The 15701-nt window shown below is 33.6% G+C and overlaps 3 protein-coding genes across 5 annotated transcripts; 1 reads left to right on the top strand and 2 right to left on the bottom strand.

Moving 5' to 3' along the window:
• Positions 1-3449: 3449 nt before the first annotated feature.
• On the bottom strand, positions 3450-7199 carry LOC104788467 (uncharacterized). Of its 2 annotated transcripts, XM_010514225.3 has the most exons (6): positions 6713-7199; positions 6425-6580; positions 4243-6238; positions 4094-4154; positions 3785-4008; positions 3450-3680 (listed from the first exon to the last, which is right to left on the bottom strand). In XM_010514225.3, the coding sequence occupies exons 2-6, from the start codon at positions 6537-6539 to the stop codon at positions 3626-3628; spliced, it is 2451 nt and encodes an 816-aa protein (XP_010512527.1). In that variant the 5' UTR covers positions 6540-6580; positions 6713-7199; the 3' UTR covers positions 3450-3625. The 2 variants fall into 2 exon arrangements, with proteins under 2 accessions (XP_010512527.1, XP_087307713.1); XM_087451587.1 differs by lacking the exon at positions 6713-7199 and having other exon boundaries at positions 6425-6673.
• A 1887-nt stretch (positions 7200-9086) lies between these two features.
• LOC104788466 (uncharacterized) lies at positions 9087-9812 on the bottom strand. Its single transcript, XM_010514224.2, has one exon. It carries the CDS (start codon positions 9693-9695, stop codon positions 9255-9257), a length of 441 nt encoding a protein of 146 aa, XP_010512526.1. The 5' UTR covers positions 9696-9812; the 3' UTR covers positions 9087-9254.
• A 1511-nt stretch (positions 9813-11323) lies between these two features.
• Positions 11324-14517, top strand: LOC104788465 (tubulin gamma-1 chain). 2 transcript variants are annotated; one of them, XM_010514222.3, is made up of 11 exons: positions 11324-11669; positions 11836-12148; positions 12272-12672; positions 12857-12910; positions 12987-13091; positions 13191-13265; positions 13358-13402; positions 13544-13672; positions 13790-13894; positions 13974-14074; positions 14259-14517. In XM_010514222.3, the coding sequence occupies exons 1-10, from the start codon at positions 11541-11543 to the stop codon at positions 14040-14042; spliced, it is 1425 nt and encodes a 474-aa protein (XP_010512524.1). In that variant the 5' UTR covers positions 11324-11540; the 3' UTR covers positions 14043-14074; positions 14259-14517. The 2 variants fall into 2 exon arrangements, with proteins under 2 accessions (XP_010512524.1, XP_010512523.1); XM_010514221.3 differs by having other exon boundaries at positions 14161-14517.
• Positions 14518-15701: the final 1184 nt, after the last annotated feature.

The following is a 15701-nucleotide window of genomic DNA, read 5'->3' as shown; positions in this document are numbered from 1 at the left end:
TTATAAAATTAGATAATGAAAAAATTTAGATAATGATGAAGTAGTTTATTATGGAAAATATTAATCAAAAAAGAAAATTAAAATTCAGATAAAGAAATAAAAATGTGGTTTTATAAAACATAAACAATACAAAAAAAAAAAATCACAGTTTAGACAAAATCATTATTATATAAAAATTACAATAAAAAATTAGTTAGAATTATTCTTTTTCCATTGATGTTTAGTAAATTTTTTTAGATAATATTAGTTTTAAATAAATATATAATTCACTAATAATTCTTTAAATTTTTTCATTTAATAATTTTTTTTGAAAAATAATTATATATTTTAATTTATTCGGAAAATTATTAAGTTTAATAAAATAATAAAAAATTATGAGCATTTAGAAAAAAAATCAACAGTTCAAAAAAATCGATTATGTAACAAATCAATTAACAAAAAACTAAATCGACTTTTTTAATATAAGTCAGCAAAGAAAAAACATAAATCAGAAAGAATAAAATATAAGTCGACAGTTCAAAAAGTCAATCACATTAATAAGTCAACTTAAAATGAAATAAGTCTACTAAAACCAAACAAATCGACATGAAAAAATATAAGTCCTCAAACAAAACAAATAAGTCAACATCATCAAAAGTCGACTATGTAAAAAAACAATCAAACAAAAAAAAGTCAACAATTTTAAAATAAATAGATGGAAAAATAAATAAGTCGACAAAAATTAAACTTAAGTCAACCATTCAAAATATCGACCTTATTAATAAATCAATGTAGAATATAATAAATTAACAATGAATAAACAAATAAACAGGAAAAATAATAAATCGATGAACAAAAAAAATATGTCAACAGTTAAAAAATCGACTATGTTATAAATCCACTAGGGGTCAACTGTTCTAATATAAGTCAATGACAAAGATAATTAAGTTAATAGAAGTAAAAAAACAAATAATTGTTCAAAAAGTCGATATTATAAATAAATCAACAATGATTAAAATAATTCTAAAAAATAAATTTAAATCAAAATAATATCAACAAAAATATTAAAATTCTTTTTCTTTATTCACAATTTTAAGATAAAAATTGATTTATTTAATCATTATTTAAAATGCAATAAATATATTTTGTTATAATTTATATTTATTAATAATTTATTCCGAATTTAAAAATTTTAAAAAGTAATTTATCTTTAAATTTGAATTATTTTAAATTTAAATTTAGTTTTATTGTTTTTTATTTTTATTTAATTGTTAAAATAATTTTTTGATAAAAAGGGTATATCTGTCCATTTTCATTTCAATGTGTAGTTTTCAAATAATTATAATATAGAGTGTAATTTTCAAATTTCTTTAAAAATTTAGTATATTCTTAAAAATGTCCCTAACTGAATGGAAAATTTTGAATACATTCCTTAATTTTAGTAGGAAATTTGAAATATATACTAAATTTTTTAAATATTTGAAATGTACCTTATATATTGCACAAAATGACTATTTTATCTTTAATTAAAAATATATATAATATAACTAAATTAATTCATTTGACAAAATTATTTCTAAAACATTGTGTAAACTAGATATTCAAAATTTTGCTAAATTTTTTTAGAAAATGATGATTTAATTTATTATATATAATATTAATCAATAACTAAAAAATTAAAATTCTAAAATAAATAAAATATGCCCTTAAGTAATAATTAAAATATCTAGTGTTAAAATTATTCTTTTTGGATTTATGTTTAGTAAAATTTCAGATAATATTAGTTTTCAATATATATACAATTCACTAATAATTCTTTAATTTTTTTCATTCAAGAAATTTTTTTGAAAATAAATATATATTTCGATATATTAAATATTTTAATTCGAATATTTTACTGAAAACTCAATAGAGTCATTTCTGCTTTTATCATCTCATACTGTTCAATCTATCTAGAGAGAAAATGGAAGAGATCTAGAGAAAATGGAAGAGACCGAGAGAGACCTAGAGAGAACGAAAACACGACAAGGGAAGATCTTGACTTCTTGAGAAGAAGAAGATGAAATTGTGAAGAAAGAGAGACATCATGGAAGATTGATATTTTTAACAAAAAAAAAAAAAGATTCTTAATTCTTACATGTTGGAGTTTGGAGAGGGAGAGAGAGAGGGCTGGGAACAAAATTTTATAGAGACGAGGATGACTTCTTTTTTTTCTGTTTTTTGTCGTCTAGACGAGGATGGCTTCTTTTTGAGTGATGTGTTGCATAAATTGGGAACCCTCGCTCGTTAGGGTTACTACAGCTTTTAAATATTGCATATGGTTCCATATATATGTGTGTATATGAGTGGCATGAGCAACTTATAAAATCACCTCCACTTTGTTTCATTAAACATGTTTTGTGCATGGCTTGGTCAATAGGAGTTAGCTATTTCCTTCCTTCTTTTTTATAAATCTTATCACGGAACCCACCACAACTATAAAATGAAATCAACGTTGTATATATAGTCATCGAACAAACTTTTCAAACTTAGTGTTATATTTTAGTTCTGAGATGAGACCGACTAAAATATACGAACAAGAAAATAAAAATCAAAGAAAAAACTTACGCTTGATCAGCTGTTCTCCAAAAAGTCTCATCATCATCTTACAAATTTAAAATTAAACTTAATTAGTATAAAATTAAACAAAATTATATGTTAGGGCAAAAGAGAGAAAGAAGTGAAGAGAGATAGAAGAGGAAAGAGAAAACAGAATGGACCGAGAGAAAGAAAAGGGAAAAGATCTAGAGAAACCTAGAGAGAACAAAAACACGACAAGGGAAGAACTTGAGAAGACGAATAATAAATTGGGAAGAAAGAGAGAGAGATCATGGAAAATTGACATTTTTAACAATAAACAAAACAAAAAACAAAAAAAGATTCTTATTTCTTACATGTTGGAGTTCGGAGAGGGAGAGCGAGAGAGAGGGCTGGGAAAAAAATGTTATGGCTTTTTTCTTTTTTTGTCGTCTAGATGGTGAGTAGTGCGTTGCATATATATTGGGAATCCTCGCTCGCCTCTGTGTTATAGCTACTTAACTTTCTATTTTTTCTTTTTTGGAGTGTACTAGAGTGAAACATATCGGGAAGGGTTACTACAGCTTTTAAATATTGCATATGGTTCCATATATATGTTTGTATATGAGTGGCATGAGCAACTTATAAAATCACCTCCACTTTGTTTCATTAAACATGTTTTGTGCATGGCTTGGTCAATAGGAGTTAGCTATTTCCTTCCTTCTTTTTCATAAATCTTATCACGGAACCCACCACAACTATAAAATGAAATCAACGTTGTATATATAGTCATCGAGTAAACTTTCCATACTTATTAGTGTTATATTTTAGTCCTGCCAGACTGTGAGATGAGACCGACTAAATAAGTACTATTAGTTGGGTATAATCCCGGCAGCTGAGTCCGTAATAGCAAATTTTGATTGGAATAGTCCATAATTAAAATTAAAAATTAAAAACCCTTGGAAGAAAATATACCAATTTTTCTAAATAAATACATACATAAAGCTCTCTAAAATTTTCGGAGTACAGTATGAATAAACAAAGATATTCATTCAGTTTAAATACATCTCTCTCCTCTTATCTTCTTCCTTCACGTTGCTCTTTTTGGAAGTCTCATCCCAAACCCACGTTTCAATTTCTCAATTCTGGAGGACCATCAACAGCAAACCAACCAGATCACGTGTAAATTTTCTTGTGAAGCAACAACAAATTAAATAGTGTGATGTAATAAAAAAAAAAGATGTCTTACGTTGGGGCAAGTTTCCCGAGGCAATCGAGCTCTTCACCGGTGTCTTCATCTATGACTCTACCCGTAATGTCAACAATGTAGGATCTATCTCTGTCTGGAGGAAGTCCTCTACCCGCAAGCAAGTCCAAATCTTTACGGTGAAGCTCTCTTCCGTTTACAAACACTCCCGTTGTTCCACCTGAGCAGTTCTCTGGCATTGTGTAATTCATCTCTTCTATGAATGGCTGCAAACAAAACAGATGATTTTTACTTTTCATAACTTGTTAACTGTGACATGAAGCAATATAAAAAATGCATGCAATTATTTACCGGTAATATTCCAAGACCTGGACCTCCCATTACTCCCCAGAATCCAGCTCTGTAATCATACCTAGAAATGTCCCCAAAACTCATCAACAACAAAAAGAGTCATGAAGAAGATGATTCATGGCATCTAAAAAAACTCAACAATATTTTACCAGTAGTTTCCTGGCTGAATGGCTCCGGCTTGCTTCTCTGCTTTTCTCAGCAGACGTTCTGTTAAAAGATGTCCATTTATAGAAACATTGCTTTTGTTCCCTTCATCATTATTATTAATAGATTTTGTCAGATCCTTGAAGCTTTTCTTCACAATGCTCGCGAATCCGCTCTTCTTGGCTCTTTGCTGCTGATCTTTAGATACTCCACTGTTGTTATGATTCTGAGAGTAATCGTTGAAGTTAACTTCCATCTCACTTGCAAGTGAAACCTCTTTCATGGAGTTTTGTCTCATAGCCGTCGTCTTGCTCTGTGTGACCCTGTCGTGTTCTGAACGAGAGCTACGGCTGCCTGCTCCAGACCGGTCGTGATTGATCGATGAGTAATCAACGTAGTTATCGTGAAGAGGAGAATCTTGAGCTTGAGCTAGTGGCTTAGCTGTTAGACTGTCTGAGCTTAGCTCCCCCTCGGAAAGACTAGCGGAATGAGAATGAACATGTTGCATATCTGTAGACGACTTGTCTGAAATCAATCCAGGAAGATCTCTTGGTTCATCATCCAACGAATGAAACACATAACCGAGAAGATCATAGTCATCGGAAGTGTAATCAGCAGCTACACGAGCTTCTCCTTGTCTTGTTGAAGCTGTGTTTGTTGACAGAACGAATTTGTTATTAACAACAGATAAATCTATCAAACATGAGCAAGCTCCGCATCTCACTTTCTGCTGTTTCTTTGTACCACCAGCCTCTGGTTTCTTTGGCAACTGTAGAAGCTCGAAGCAGTTTTGACAAGTTATAAATGGAGCACCACCAGCCAAAGGACGGATATGACGAGAGCCGCCTGGTAACACAACTCTAGGTGGACGTATCCGTGAAAGAGAGTCCATTTGAGTATCAGTGAAGTTACTAGGCCATCTGCCATGAGGCTGTTGTAGACCACGAGAAGCGTAAGTTCTAGGATTATGCGGTGGAGCAAAACCCATAACGTTCTCATGAGGATAAAAACCGGCGTTATAGGGTGCATCAGGGATCACCGGTGCTGAACCTCGCCAGTATTTATTCTCATAACAGTGGTAACAAGAGCAAGATGAGTTATGAAAAGGCCCGTTGTTTTGCTGTGGGTATGCGTCAAAAAGATCATGACTGTTGTTATTATTACCAACATATTGTCCCGAGTAGTAAGGATGAGATGGTTGCAGCGGATGAGGACCTCTTCCATGCATCTGGAACCTGTGAGGGTCTCCAAAAGAGGGATGCATCAGACTATGAGGGGCTTCACTATTGTTGTTGTAAGGAAATTGCGGTTCGGTATGTTGATGGTAATAAGAAGGACCTCCAACAGCGTGATTACCCAAACTGTGAAACCTCATAGGAGGCCCCTTGTTCAACAACCCTGTGGAAGACAAAGATTCTTTAGGTTTCTCACCAGGCACATTGCAAGACTGAACAAGCTGTTCTTTGAGCTTTTCCAACTGTCTCAGAAGACCAGCTCGGTCTTGTTCGATTGCTTCATTGCTCTGATCTTTCAAATGTTTCTGGAACTCACGGACTGAATCTGGAAAGTAGTTGTTGGCTGAAGAAGAAGAAGGGCCTTCATCACAAGGGTACTTTGAAGTGGTGGATAATCTATTGATGACGACACTATCAGAATCACATCTCTTGGTTGTTCTTTTCCTAAACTGATCCAAACCCGAGTCTTGTCTCCCTGATTGAGATTTGGGGTCATCTTTTTTATCCACTAGTATACTAGATCTGTCACCTTCTCCTTTCGAACAACAAGGATGATCAGTCTCAACAGCAAGTACTGGAACATTTTGCTGGTGTCTCAAAGAAGATGGAACAACATCAGAGTCAGATGAAGTTTCATCACTAGAATCCACAATGGCTTTCTCCTCAGGGGAACTAGTGGAGTTAACTGAAACTGGTTTTTTGGCTCCATGTTCCACGGACTTGTCTGAAACAGAATCTGCTTCAGCTTCACGCTCCTTGATTTTGGCTGTATGTGAAAGAAAACAAAGTCTCGTTCAGAGTAAAGCAAATAAAGAAAGAAGCCACTTAATAATTCGAATCAACCAAAAACCAGATCAGAAGCTAATATAATAAACCAACAAAATCAAGAATTAAAGTCTCTACACTCATTCTACCAAAAAGCATTAAAAGAGAGAGCATAACATTAACATACCACGAAGAACGGTGAAGCAGCCACCGCACTGGAAAAAGGGGGAATCTTCAGGCTCTGATAAGAGATTCTCGCACTTGGGGCAACGAACTAGCCTTACTTTGGTAGACTCGGTCATTTATTATTATTTATGAAATTAAACGAACCCAGAAAACGAGTCTGATAAAAGAAAAAATTATAACACAGAAATCAGAAAGAGAAGAAGACCAACCCAGAGAAATAGAACGACTTCAAAAGTAAAGGGAACAGATTTAGAAAAAAGAGTGAGAGAGAGAAAAAAAAAAACTGAACCTTTGAGGCTCAGAGCTATGTTTCTTGATTGGGTTTAGGCTTCTGCTACTCGATCCCTTCTTGATTTTCTTGGGAAAACCAAAACCAAACCGGAAGAAGTGAAATATATGTCTCTTTCTCTCTCTCTAGTTTATGTATATAGTTTTGGTTTAATACTTCTCTCTTTCTCTCTCGTTGAGTTCGAAGTTTGGTCTTTTGTTGGGAGAAAATCTCTGGTCTTGTGTTTTATGCTTTTGTTTCTCTGCCAATATTTCGCTCCTTTTCACACGGCACAGATACGCTAAATGAAGAAGGAAAAAAAAATAACATCTCTTGGAAAAGAAACGACGCCGTATTTACATTTTTTTTACCCAAACTTACATTTATTGAAAACGTCGGCGTTTTTTACAGTGAGCGTTTACTACTTATTAGTACAGTAGTTGGGTTGTTTTCATTATGGTTCCCTCTCTGATCCGAGTGAGCTGTGACGCAACCAACCACAGTGGTCAGATTCGTATATCAAAACTCCGTATTATTTTTATTTTTTTTGCTAACGGCGACACTCTCAGTTCCGTCTGATTCTCTTACGTTATTTTAGCGTTTATGCTGACGTGGACTTATTGTTTGAAAAATATAATACAAAATGGTTTGTTTTGGTTATATTTTGTTACATGGTTCATTATCTTATTATTTTAGTGGGTTATTATCATTATGGATAAAAAGACCAACAACAGCACCAAAATCAAGAATTTACCAAATTACAAAGAAAGTTTGAGAGTGGGGGAATTTAAAAAAACTTTTGCTTTTTTGCTTTTACTTTTTATAACAACCATATATACTTACTTACATAATAGTAATAATAGCTTTTCTTTATAGCTTCTATATATGTCAGCGAGCGACCACTGATGTAAAAAAAGGAAAAGCAGGGTTTTGGCCTTTGTTAAAAGATGTGACAGACTAAAAAGATTAATATAGCATTCATAAATTACAAGAAAACAAAAAAAAAATATATATATATATGAGATACATGGCAAACTTAAACAAAAAAAGAAAAGAGAGGAATTATTCGTAAATCAGAAAAAAAAAAAAAAAAGGTCAAAGAAGAAGACGAACGTTAAGTTAAAAGTGGTCCATGTGTATGTTAAGGTGGAACCCAGTGCCACACCAAACGAGAGACCCACCCCCATCGAAGAAGCTTCACCACATTTTCTCGTGTGTTTCTTTTGACTGTCTTCTAACTCTCTTTTTCTTTTGTTTTTCTCTGACTTTTACTTTTAAGAAATTGGATCTTATCTTTACTTACTACTAAGTACAGTACTAATCACATATGAAAAAAAAAAAAAAACAGAAAACAAAAAAAAAGCAATTCTGGTGGAGCATTTTACAGACATGTGATATTCTTAATCCCTTTACTTTGATATTAACAAAATTGCTTCTTTGGGTAATTAATACAAACCTATTAAATTTACAAAAATGTGGAGCCCCATTAAAAAGATCTCTGAAGTTGATGGAGAACCATGGAAACCAGCTTTTTTTAGACAACCAAATTGGTAATGGATTATGCAATAATAGCCTATGTTGGTCTATTTCGCATATTTACTTCTATACTTTCTTGTGAATTCACTGTGATGTATTCCTTTTATTTTTCTTTTCTTTCTTCAGCAGCCTTTGAACTCAATTATGACGATGTGAATTGTAGTGCGATAAATACCCCCTCGATGTTATTAATATAAGTGTTCACTGTTTTAAATATACTATTGTTCATTTGCATCAGATAATACAATATGGTACGTCATATATACTGTATAGATGAACAGATGGAAATGGAATTCATAAGTTGTAACGATTTGGTATAAAGAATCGACCTTTTGAAGATGCTCGTTGAGATCTTTAAGCTTTAATACTAGTTTTTTTTTATAGAGGAAGCATATCATGTTGTAACGGCTAAAACTATAACTTAACAAGAAAAAGGTAAATTGTAACGGGAAGCTTTAATTCTGTTCAAAAATTTGATCATACAGATGGGCCATAATTAAGAATAGCCCATAGACCAAATTACAAATTTACTAAGTTCCCAAAACAGTTGACTGAGTCAATCATTTGCATCATTGCATGTTAGAATATTGTCAAAACATGAAATTTATACACATTGCTTCACATGTTTTGTCCTTTGTTTTTATTCACTTATGTTTTTCTAACCAAGTTTCTCACATGTTTTTTTCCTCTGACACTTCCTGTACTGTTAGCACTTAGCAGTTAGCATAAATGGCAATTGCCAAACGAACCCTATATGTATTATTCTATCGTTATATTTCCCAACGTAAACGTAACGTTGATTGCATGTTGATCCACGTTTCACTCTAACATGCCTATACGTTTCAGAGCTTCCAATATATGATATTATGGTATTAAACCCACCAATTACTACTGGATCAGTAAAGATGTATATCCCGTTTTACATTACAATTTATTCGATTAAATTTCAAATTAACACATGAACAAGTAATTATATCTTAAGAAAGAGCGAGCAAGATCTTGCAAAAAAAGAAAAGAGAAAGGAAAATCACATTTTCGAAGAACCAGATCTTGTTGTAGGAATCCTTATCCCAGAGAGGATCCGACAAAACAAATTCTTCTTCTTCTTCTTGTGATTATCGACGACGGTTTCGGCGTTTTTCGACCTCTTCTTCCACCACTTGGTCTGAAAGACACCCCACAATAATTTACTAGCCGTGGAATTAGAGGAGCAGCACAGATCCACGACGGTGCTAGCCGCGCGATTCGACTTTTCCCCAAGATCGGACGGCGTTCGAGAAGAACAAAACATTTTTCCGGTGCCGGCGAGAGAAGGGATAGACATGAAATGGCGTTCGATGATGTGAGTAAGAGAGACGAGCTCGTAGGAATCATAGAGTGGACTTCCACAATCCCATAGTATACGATCATTATGATCATCCTCGACAACCATAATATTATTCGTTTTCTCTGTGGTGGTGTGTTTCATGAATGATGTGTGTGTTTCTCGATGTAGATTTCTGACAGTGAGTGTGTGTGTGTCTTTTTTTTAATGTAAAGTGTTTTAATGTTTTTGTTTTCTTCCTCTAGTTTTTGTTTATCTTGGTCGTATGGTCTTATAACATCCGAGCTGGCGTGATTTCACTGATTTGTTTCTGTTTCTGACGTTTTGTCAACACTACATAAAATTTCTATAAATTAATACTCTATAAATTAATAAATTTTGCTAGTCTCAAGTCAAACCAGTGTAAAAATAACAAAATTCGATAAGATAATAAGATAATTTTTTTTTTTGAAATTTCTATGTAAATTATAGTCCCAATAATATCATAAATTAATAATCATGTAAATTTACATATATATATATATATATATATATGCTGATATAATAATGTATGTTTCTCTTAAACCTCATATCCATAAAACCGTTGTTAAATTGTATTTTTAAACTATAGTGATATAAAATATTTTGTAACATGTCACAAAAATAGCTAATTGTTTTAAAGTTTTTAATTTCTAGATATCCATCATTTACATTTTGGTTGTTTGATTGACTATTAAAATACAATAATTAATATTATTATTCATAAATTTGCATTTATGTATGTTAATTATGTGTATAAGTGAATTTGAATATTGTATTTGTAATTTATTGTTACTAATGTTTTCTATATATTACAAATTTAATTCCAATACCATAAAATTTACAAAATCCAAAAGTCTAATATTATTTCGCTAAAATTGTCTCAATTCATAATTTTTAAAAAATTTAAACTATTAGAAATATATCTATAAATTAATAAAATGTCTTGGTCCCAACATTATTAATTTATAGAGGTTTTATGTAGTAATAATCCGGAAAAGGAGAAATATATTCACAATTAAATCACGAATTTGTTACTTGAAAATAAAAAGTTTCTTAAATTATCAATTTAATTACTTGATAAAAACATATACGGAAAATTTGTATAATCAATTTATCAATCCATGTCAGTTTACAAAATATGTGAAATGTAAAGAAGAGGATTCATGCAAATATGGCTGAGTTTGAGGACCATAAATTAAACAAGGACCTTGAGGAGGTACCAAACATGTTTCTAAATGCGTTCCGAGGTCTCAGAATTCTAAATGCAGAATGATAAGGTAGTAATCTTGGGTCACCTTGATGTCTCAGCGTATCTATTAGACCATTGTTGAAAGTTGTTAGATCTGCACAATTTATAAACCGCAAGAATGTAGGTATTGTGTTGAAGGAGTTGACAACTGATACTGCCTTATCAATTAAGAATGGAGTTTACATTTAGATTCATGCACAAATATAGTGCAACTAGTTAGACAAAAAAAAAAATTATGGCTGAGTTTATTTTATTTTTCTCAATCTATCATTCATGCATATATCAATTTCAAGGATCAAAAGAAAAGAAATATTTAGTTGAAGGGTATTAAAATTTATTCCCTCCTCCCCTGCTATATTGTTCCTTTCTTGAAAGTTTAATGGGCTGCAGAAAATACGAAAAATGGACCGATGATAGGCCCAATAAGAGTAATCAGAACATGTTAGCAGCTAGCTGGGAGCGTTAATGGCTTTAATTAGGCATGGTTTACTTTAGTATTAACACTCCTTAACCTAAGCCGAGTTCAGTCAGAGTCGACTAGTACTGTAGTAATTATTATCTTCTCCGCTGTGCAAAAAAGCTTTATGTAAAAAATCCATTGATCGACTTTTAAAAAGGTATCCGCGCCAGAGAGAGAGAGAGAGAGAGCCTAATTAAATCCATTTCATTGCTCCCATCTTCTTCCTCTCAAAACCCTAGTTTTAACCACAGAGAGAGAGATGCCGAGGGAGATAATTACGCTTCAGGTTGGACAATGCGGGAACCAGATCGGGATGGAGTTCTGGAAACAGCTTTGCCTTGAGCACGGCATCAGTAAAGATGGTATCCTCGAAGACTTCGCTACTCAGGTCCCTCCCTTCTCTTTCTTTTCTAATTCTGTACTTGATTTTTAGGTCTATTACAAGTCTGATTGCTTTCAAAACTCGTTTCTAAAATTTCTATTAATCGAGAATTGAACACCATTGTTATCCTCATAGTATGTGCTGAGTAGCTTTGTGGATTTTGTGTGTGTAGGGAGGTGATAGAAAAGATGTGTTTTTTTACCAAGCGGATGACCAACACTATATCCCACGAGCTCTACTCATTGATTTGGAGCCTAGAGTCATCAATGGCATTCAGAATGGTGACTACCGTAACCTTTATAACCATGAGAATATCTTCGTTGCTGACCATGGTGGTGGTGCTGGTAACAACTGGGCCAGTGGGTATCACCAAGGGAAAGGTGTTGAAGAAGAGATCATGGACATGATTGATCGTGAAGCTGATGGTAGTGACAGCCTTGAAGGATTTGTTCTTTGTCACTCTATTGCTGGCGGCACTGGCTCAGGTCTTTTCTTTTTGGCTGTGGTCTCTGTTCTGTTATACGTTTGCTAATTGATTAGTGATGTTGTGGAATTTGGAATGTAGCCTTTATGAGTATAATAACACTCTGATGTTTCTTTACATGAAGGTATGGGCTCTTATTTATTGGAGACTCTGAATGATCGTTATAGCAAGAAGTTGGTTCAGACATACAGTGTATTTCCCAATCAGATGGAAACGAGTGACGTTGTTGTCCAGCCCTACAACTCACTTTTGACCCTGAAGCGGCTTACGTTAAATGCTGATTGTGTTGTTGTCCTTGACAACACTGCATTGGGAAGAATAGCTGTGGAGCGTTTACATTTGACCAATCCTACCTTTGCTCAAACGAATTCTCTAGTCTCAACTGTGATGTCTGCTAGCACTACAACACTGCGCTATCCTGGATACATGAATAATGACTTGGTTGGCTTGCTTGCATCCTTGATCCCAACACCAAGGTGTCACTTCCTCATGACAGGGTATACACCATTGACTGTTGAGCGCCAGGTTAGATTTCTCAATGAGTGTAATAGCTTAGACCATCAATCACAAAAGAAAATTTTATGTGAAGCTATTGTTCTTCTTGAACATGAATTCTACCTGTTATGTTTGGCATTTACAAAGCCAAAGTGTGCCTGCAATGTTTCATTTTATTGATTTCCTGCTCTCTTAACTGAATTAATCTTGGCAGGCAAATGTCATTCGTAAAACTACTGTGCTGGATGTTATGAGAAGACTTCTACAGGTTAGCTGTCTGCTTTCTCCTATATATTTTGGAAACGTGAATCAGATGTTCTTCTAACATTCTATTGTATTTGCAGACAAAAAATATCATGGTTTCGTCTTATGCTAGAAACAAAGAAGCTAGTCAGGCAAAATACATATCAATATTGAATATCATTCAAGGAGAAGTTGATCCCACTCAGGTACTTTTACCTAGCTGTGACTTAATGACGGAGGATGAATTGGTTTAATCTTTCTTTTTTTGATGTGATCGGCTTTGTTGTTTCACTATTTGACACTAGGTGCATGAGAGTTTGCAAAGGATACGAGAAAGAAAGCTTGTTAATTTCATTGAGTGGGGACCTGCAAGCATACAGGTTCTAACCGAATTACGTCTGCTGATTTGTTATCGCTTTTGGCTTGACCGTGGACTTGCATCACAACTTTTTAACTATCTTACTTTCAACAGGTTGCGCTTTCCAAGAAGTCCCCATATGTTCAAACTGCCCATAGGGTAATCTTATATCCACTCTGTATATATCTATCTATCATCATGAGAGTTGGTACTCCTTACAAGTGATGTCATAAGCTGCTGGTTCCTGCTTTAGAAGATACAACAAAGACTCTTATTTTGGTGGTGTATTTGATATTTCAGGTCAGTGGTCTCATGTTAGCAAGCCACACTAGTATCAGGCACCTATTCAGCAAATGTTTGAGCCAATATGATAAATTGAGGAAGAAACAAGCTTTTCTTGACAATTACCGAAAGTTTCCTATGTTTGCTGTAAGTTGACTGCTCAAATATATTGCTTTTGTTTGGCTGGTGTTTAGTGCGAACTTTCAAAGCTTTGACAGTTAAATGGTGAAATGATCATGAGAATGTACATGTTGTTATGGGCAGGACAATGATCTTTCAGAGTTTGATGAATCAAGGGACATAATTGAGAGTTTGGTAGATGAGTACAAGGCCTGTGAGTCACCAGATTACATCAAATGGGGAATGGAGGTATAATAAGCTCTTCCCATCTATAGTTACACTTGTGTACAAACTTGAAATGATAACTGTATCTGCTTCTCTCTCACAGGACCCTGAACAGCTTATGACTGGTGAAGGCAATGCTTCAGGAGTTGTTGATCCTAAGTTGGCGTTCTGAAACTTTTGACTATAAATAAATAGAAAACCAGAGTAAGTCATATGATGATGTGTCACTTTTGACTGAGATTTTTCAGGTCATCATAGGTTTTTACTTTATAATGAATGGGTTTTGGTAGGAGCGGTAGTAAGTATTTGCACGTAAACTTTGATTAGTGGTATGATGTGGATGAGTTTCAATCTATGAGATGAATGTGTGCTTCTGGGTATTTTCTAGATGGAGGAGAGCACGTAAAGTTGAGCAGGAATCTAGAAGAATCTTGAATTGTATCTTTTTTGTTTTTGTTTTTATGGGTGTTTTAGCTTTCATTTGATCAACTCATGTCCTTCATGTGTGATGATGCTAGGGTCAAAAGATTCAGATAACAAAAAGCATCTTGTGTTGTGTGTTGTGTTGATGAAGCAATGGGTTGAATGGCTTCAGTTTTCTCTGTACATATGCTAATCTAAATCTCATTATTGTGTTTTGTTGAGTACTTGACGGGTTTGGTGCAACCATGTGATTGGTCCACCATCTTTTGACCGTTATACGACGCCGTTCTTGAAGCTAATCAAACTTGACCAACTTGAAAAACAAATTCTTGGAATCCAATGCAAATTGAATTATACACTAAATATTTTTAAAAAGTTGTGGGCCCACAGAGTGAGTTTAGTTTCGAGAGAGCATGTTACTCTACTAAACTTGTAAAAGTAGGGTGATTAGGCAGCTCTAATGATATTGATGAGAATTAGTATTAATTAAATTAATAAATAATGTTGACAAAACAACCTCGTTTTAAACGGGCACACCTTAACCAATCCGACATCCACTGTGATTGATCTCTGACCTTGTTTGAGGTGCATGTGAGTGTGACTCTCTATATGCTTATTTATTCGAATATACTACCATGATGAGGGATAAACACAATCTTTACCAGATTTTTTTTTTAAAAAAACACACAAAATCTGACGATGGACCTAAAACCCTGTTGGATTAACAATAATTAATTACTAGCCGTAACGTTACATATATTTCACTCAAATAAGTTTTTGCCAAGTAAATTTGAGAAAACGCATTGCATGATTACATCCTCTTATTCATTACTAAAAAGTAAAAACCAACAAAAAAATAAAGGAACACAACTTGGCTTACTAATAGTCTGTAAGGGCAATGTCCACCGAAAAAAATCCCAAATAATTTAAAAATTTTGTCCATTTTGTATAAAGTAAAAGAACTGAAAAGGCGAATCTCATCACATGGTGGCCGATCCCTCTTCACTGCTAAATAGTATATAACTACCTAACTATTCCCCATTCCGATGTTTCTTTTTCCTGGTCGCTAACTATATAGTCTATATAAAAACATGTTTTCTTAGTAGCACCATATTCAAAATTTAGAGAGAAATATGTGAAGAGTGAAACAGAGTTTAGATAGCGACACTAAAATCTACTACAAAATTCTGTACCTTCAGTTAAAAAAGAACGGCTTGGTTATCTTAGATTATCTTGTTAATTAAAATTTAAGCGTGTTGTTAATAGACGTATTTGTAGCCACACGAAAAAAAAAGGACTTCAAATGGGAGATGCACATATGGCAAAACTTAAAACGCCGATACTAGTATTCGTATGTCTAAAGCATGATTCCTCTTTTTAGACCAAAATTTCGAAACACATGTTAACT

This window comes from Camelina sativa, chromosome 5 (genome assembly GCF_030686135.1).
Source record: "Camelina sativa cultivar CO46 ecotype springtype chromosome 5, ASM3068613v1".
NCBI classification, from domain to species: Eukaryota; Viridiplantae; Streptophyta; class Magnoliopsida; order Brassicales; family Brassicaceae; genus Camelina; species Camelina sativa.
This window is presented reverse-complemented; position numbering and strand designations above follow the sequence as displayed.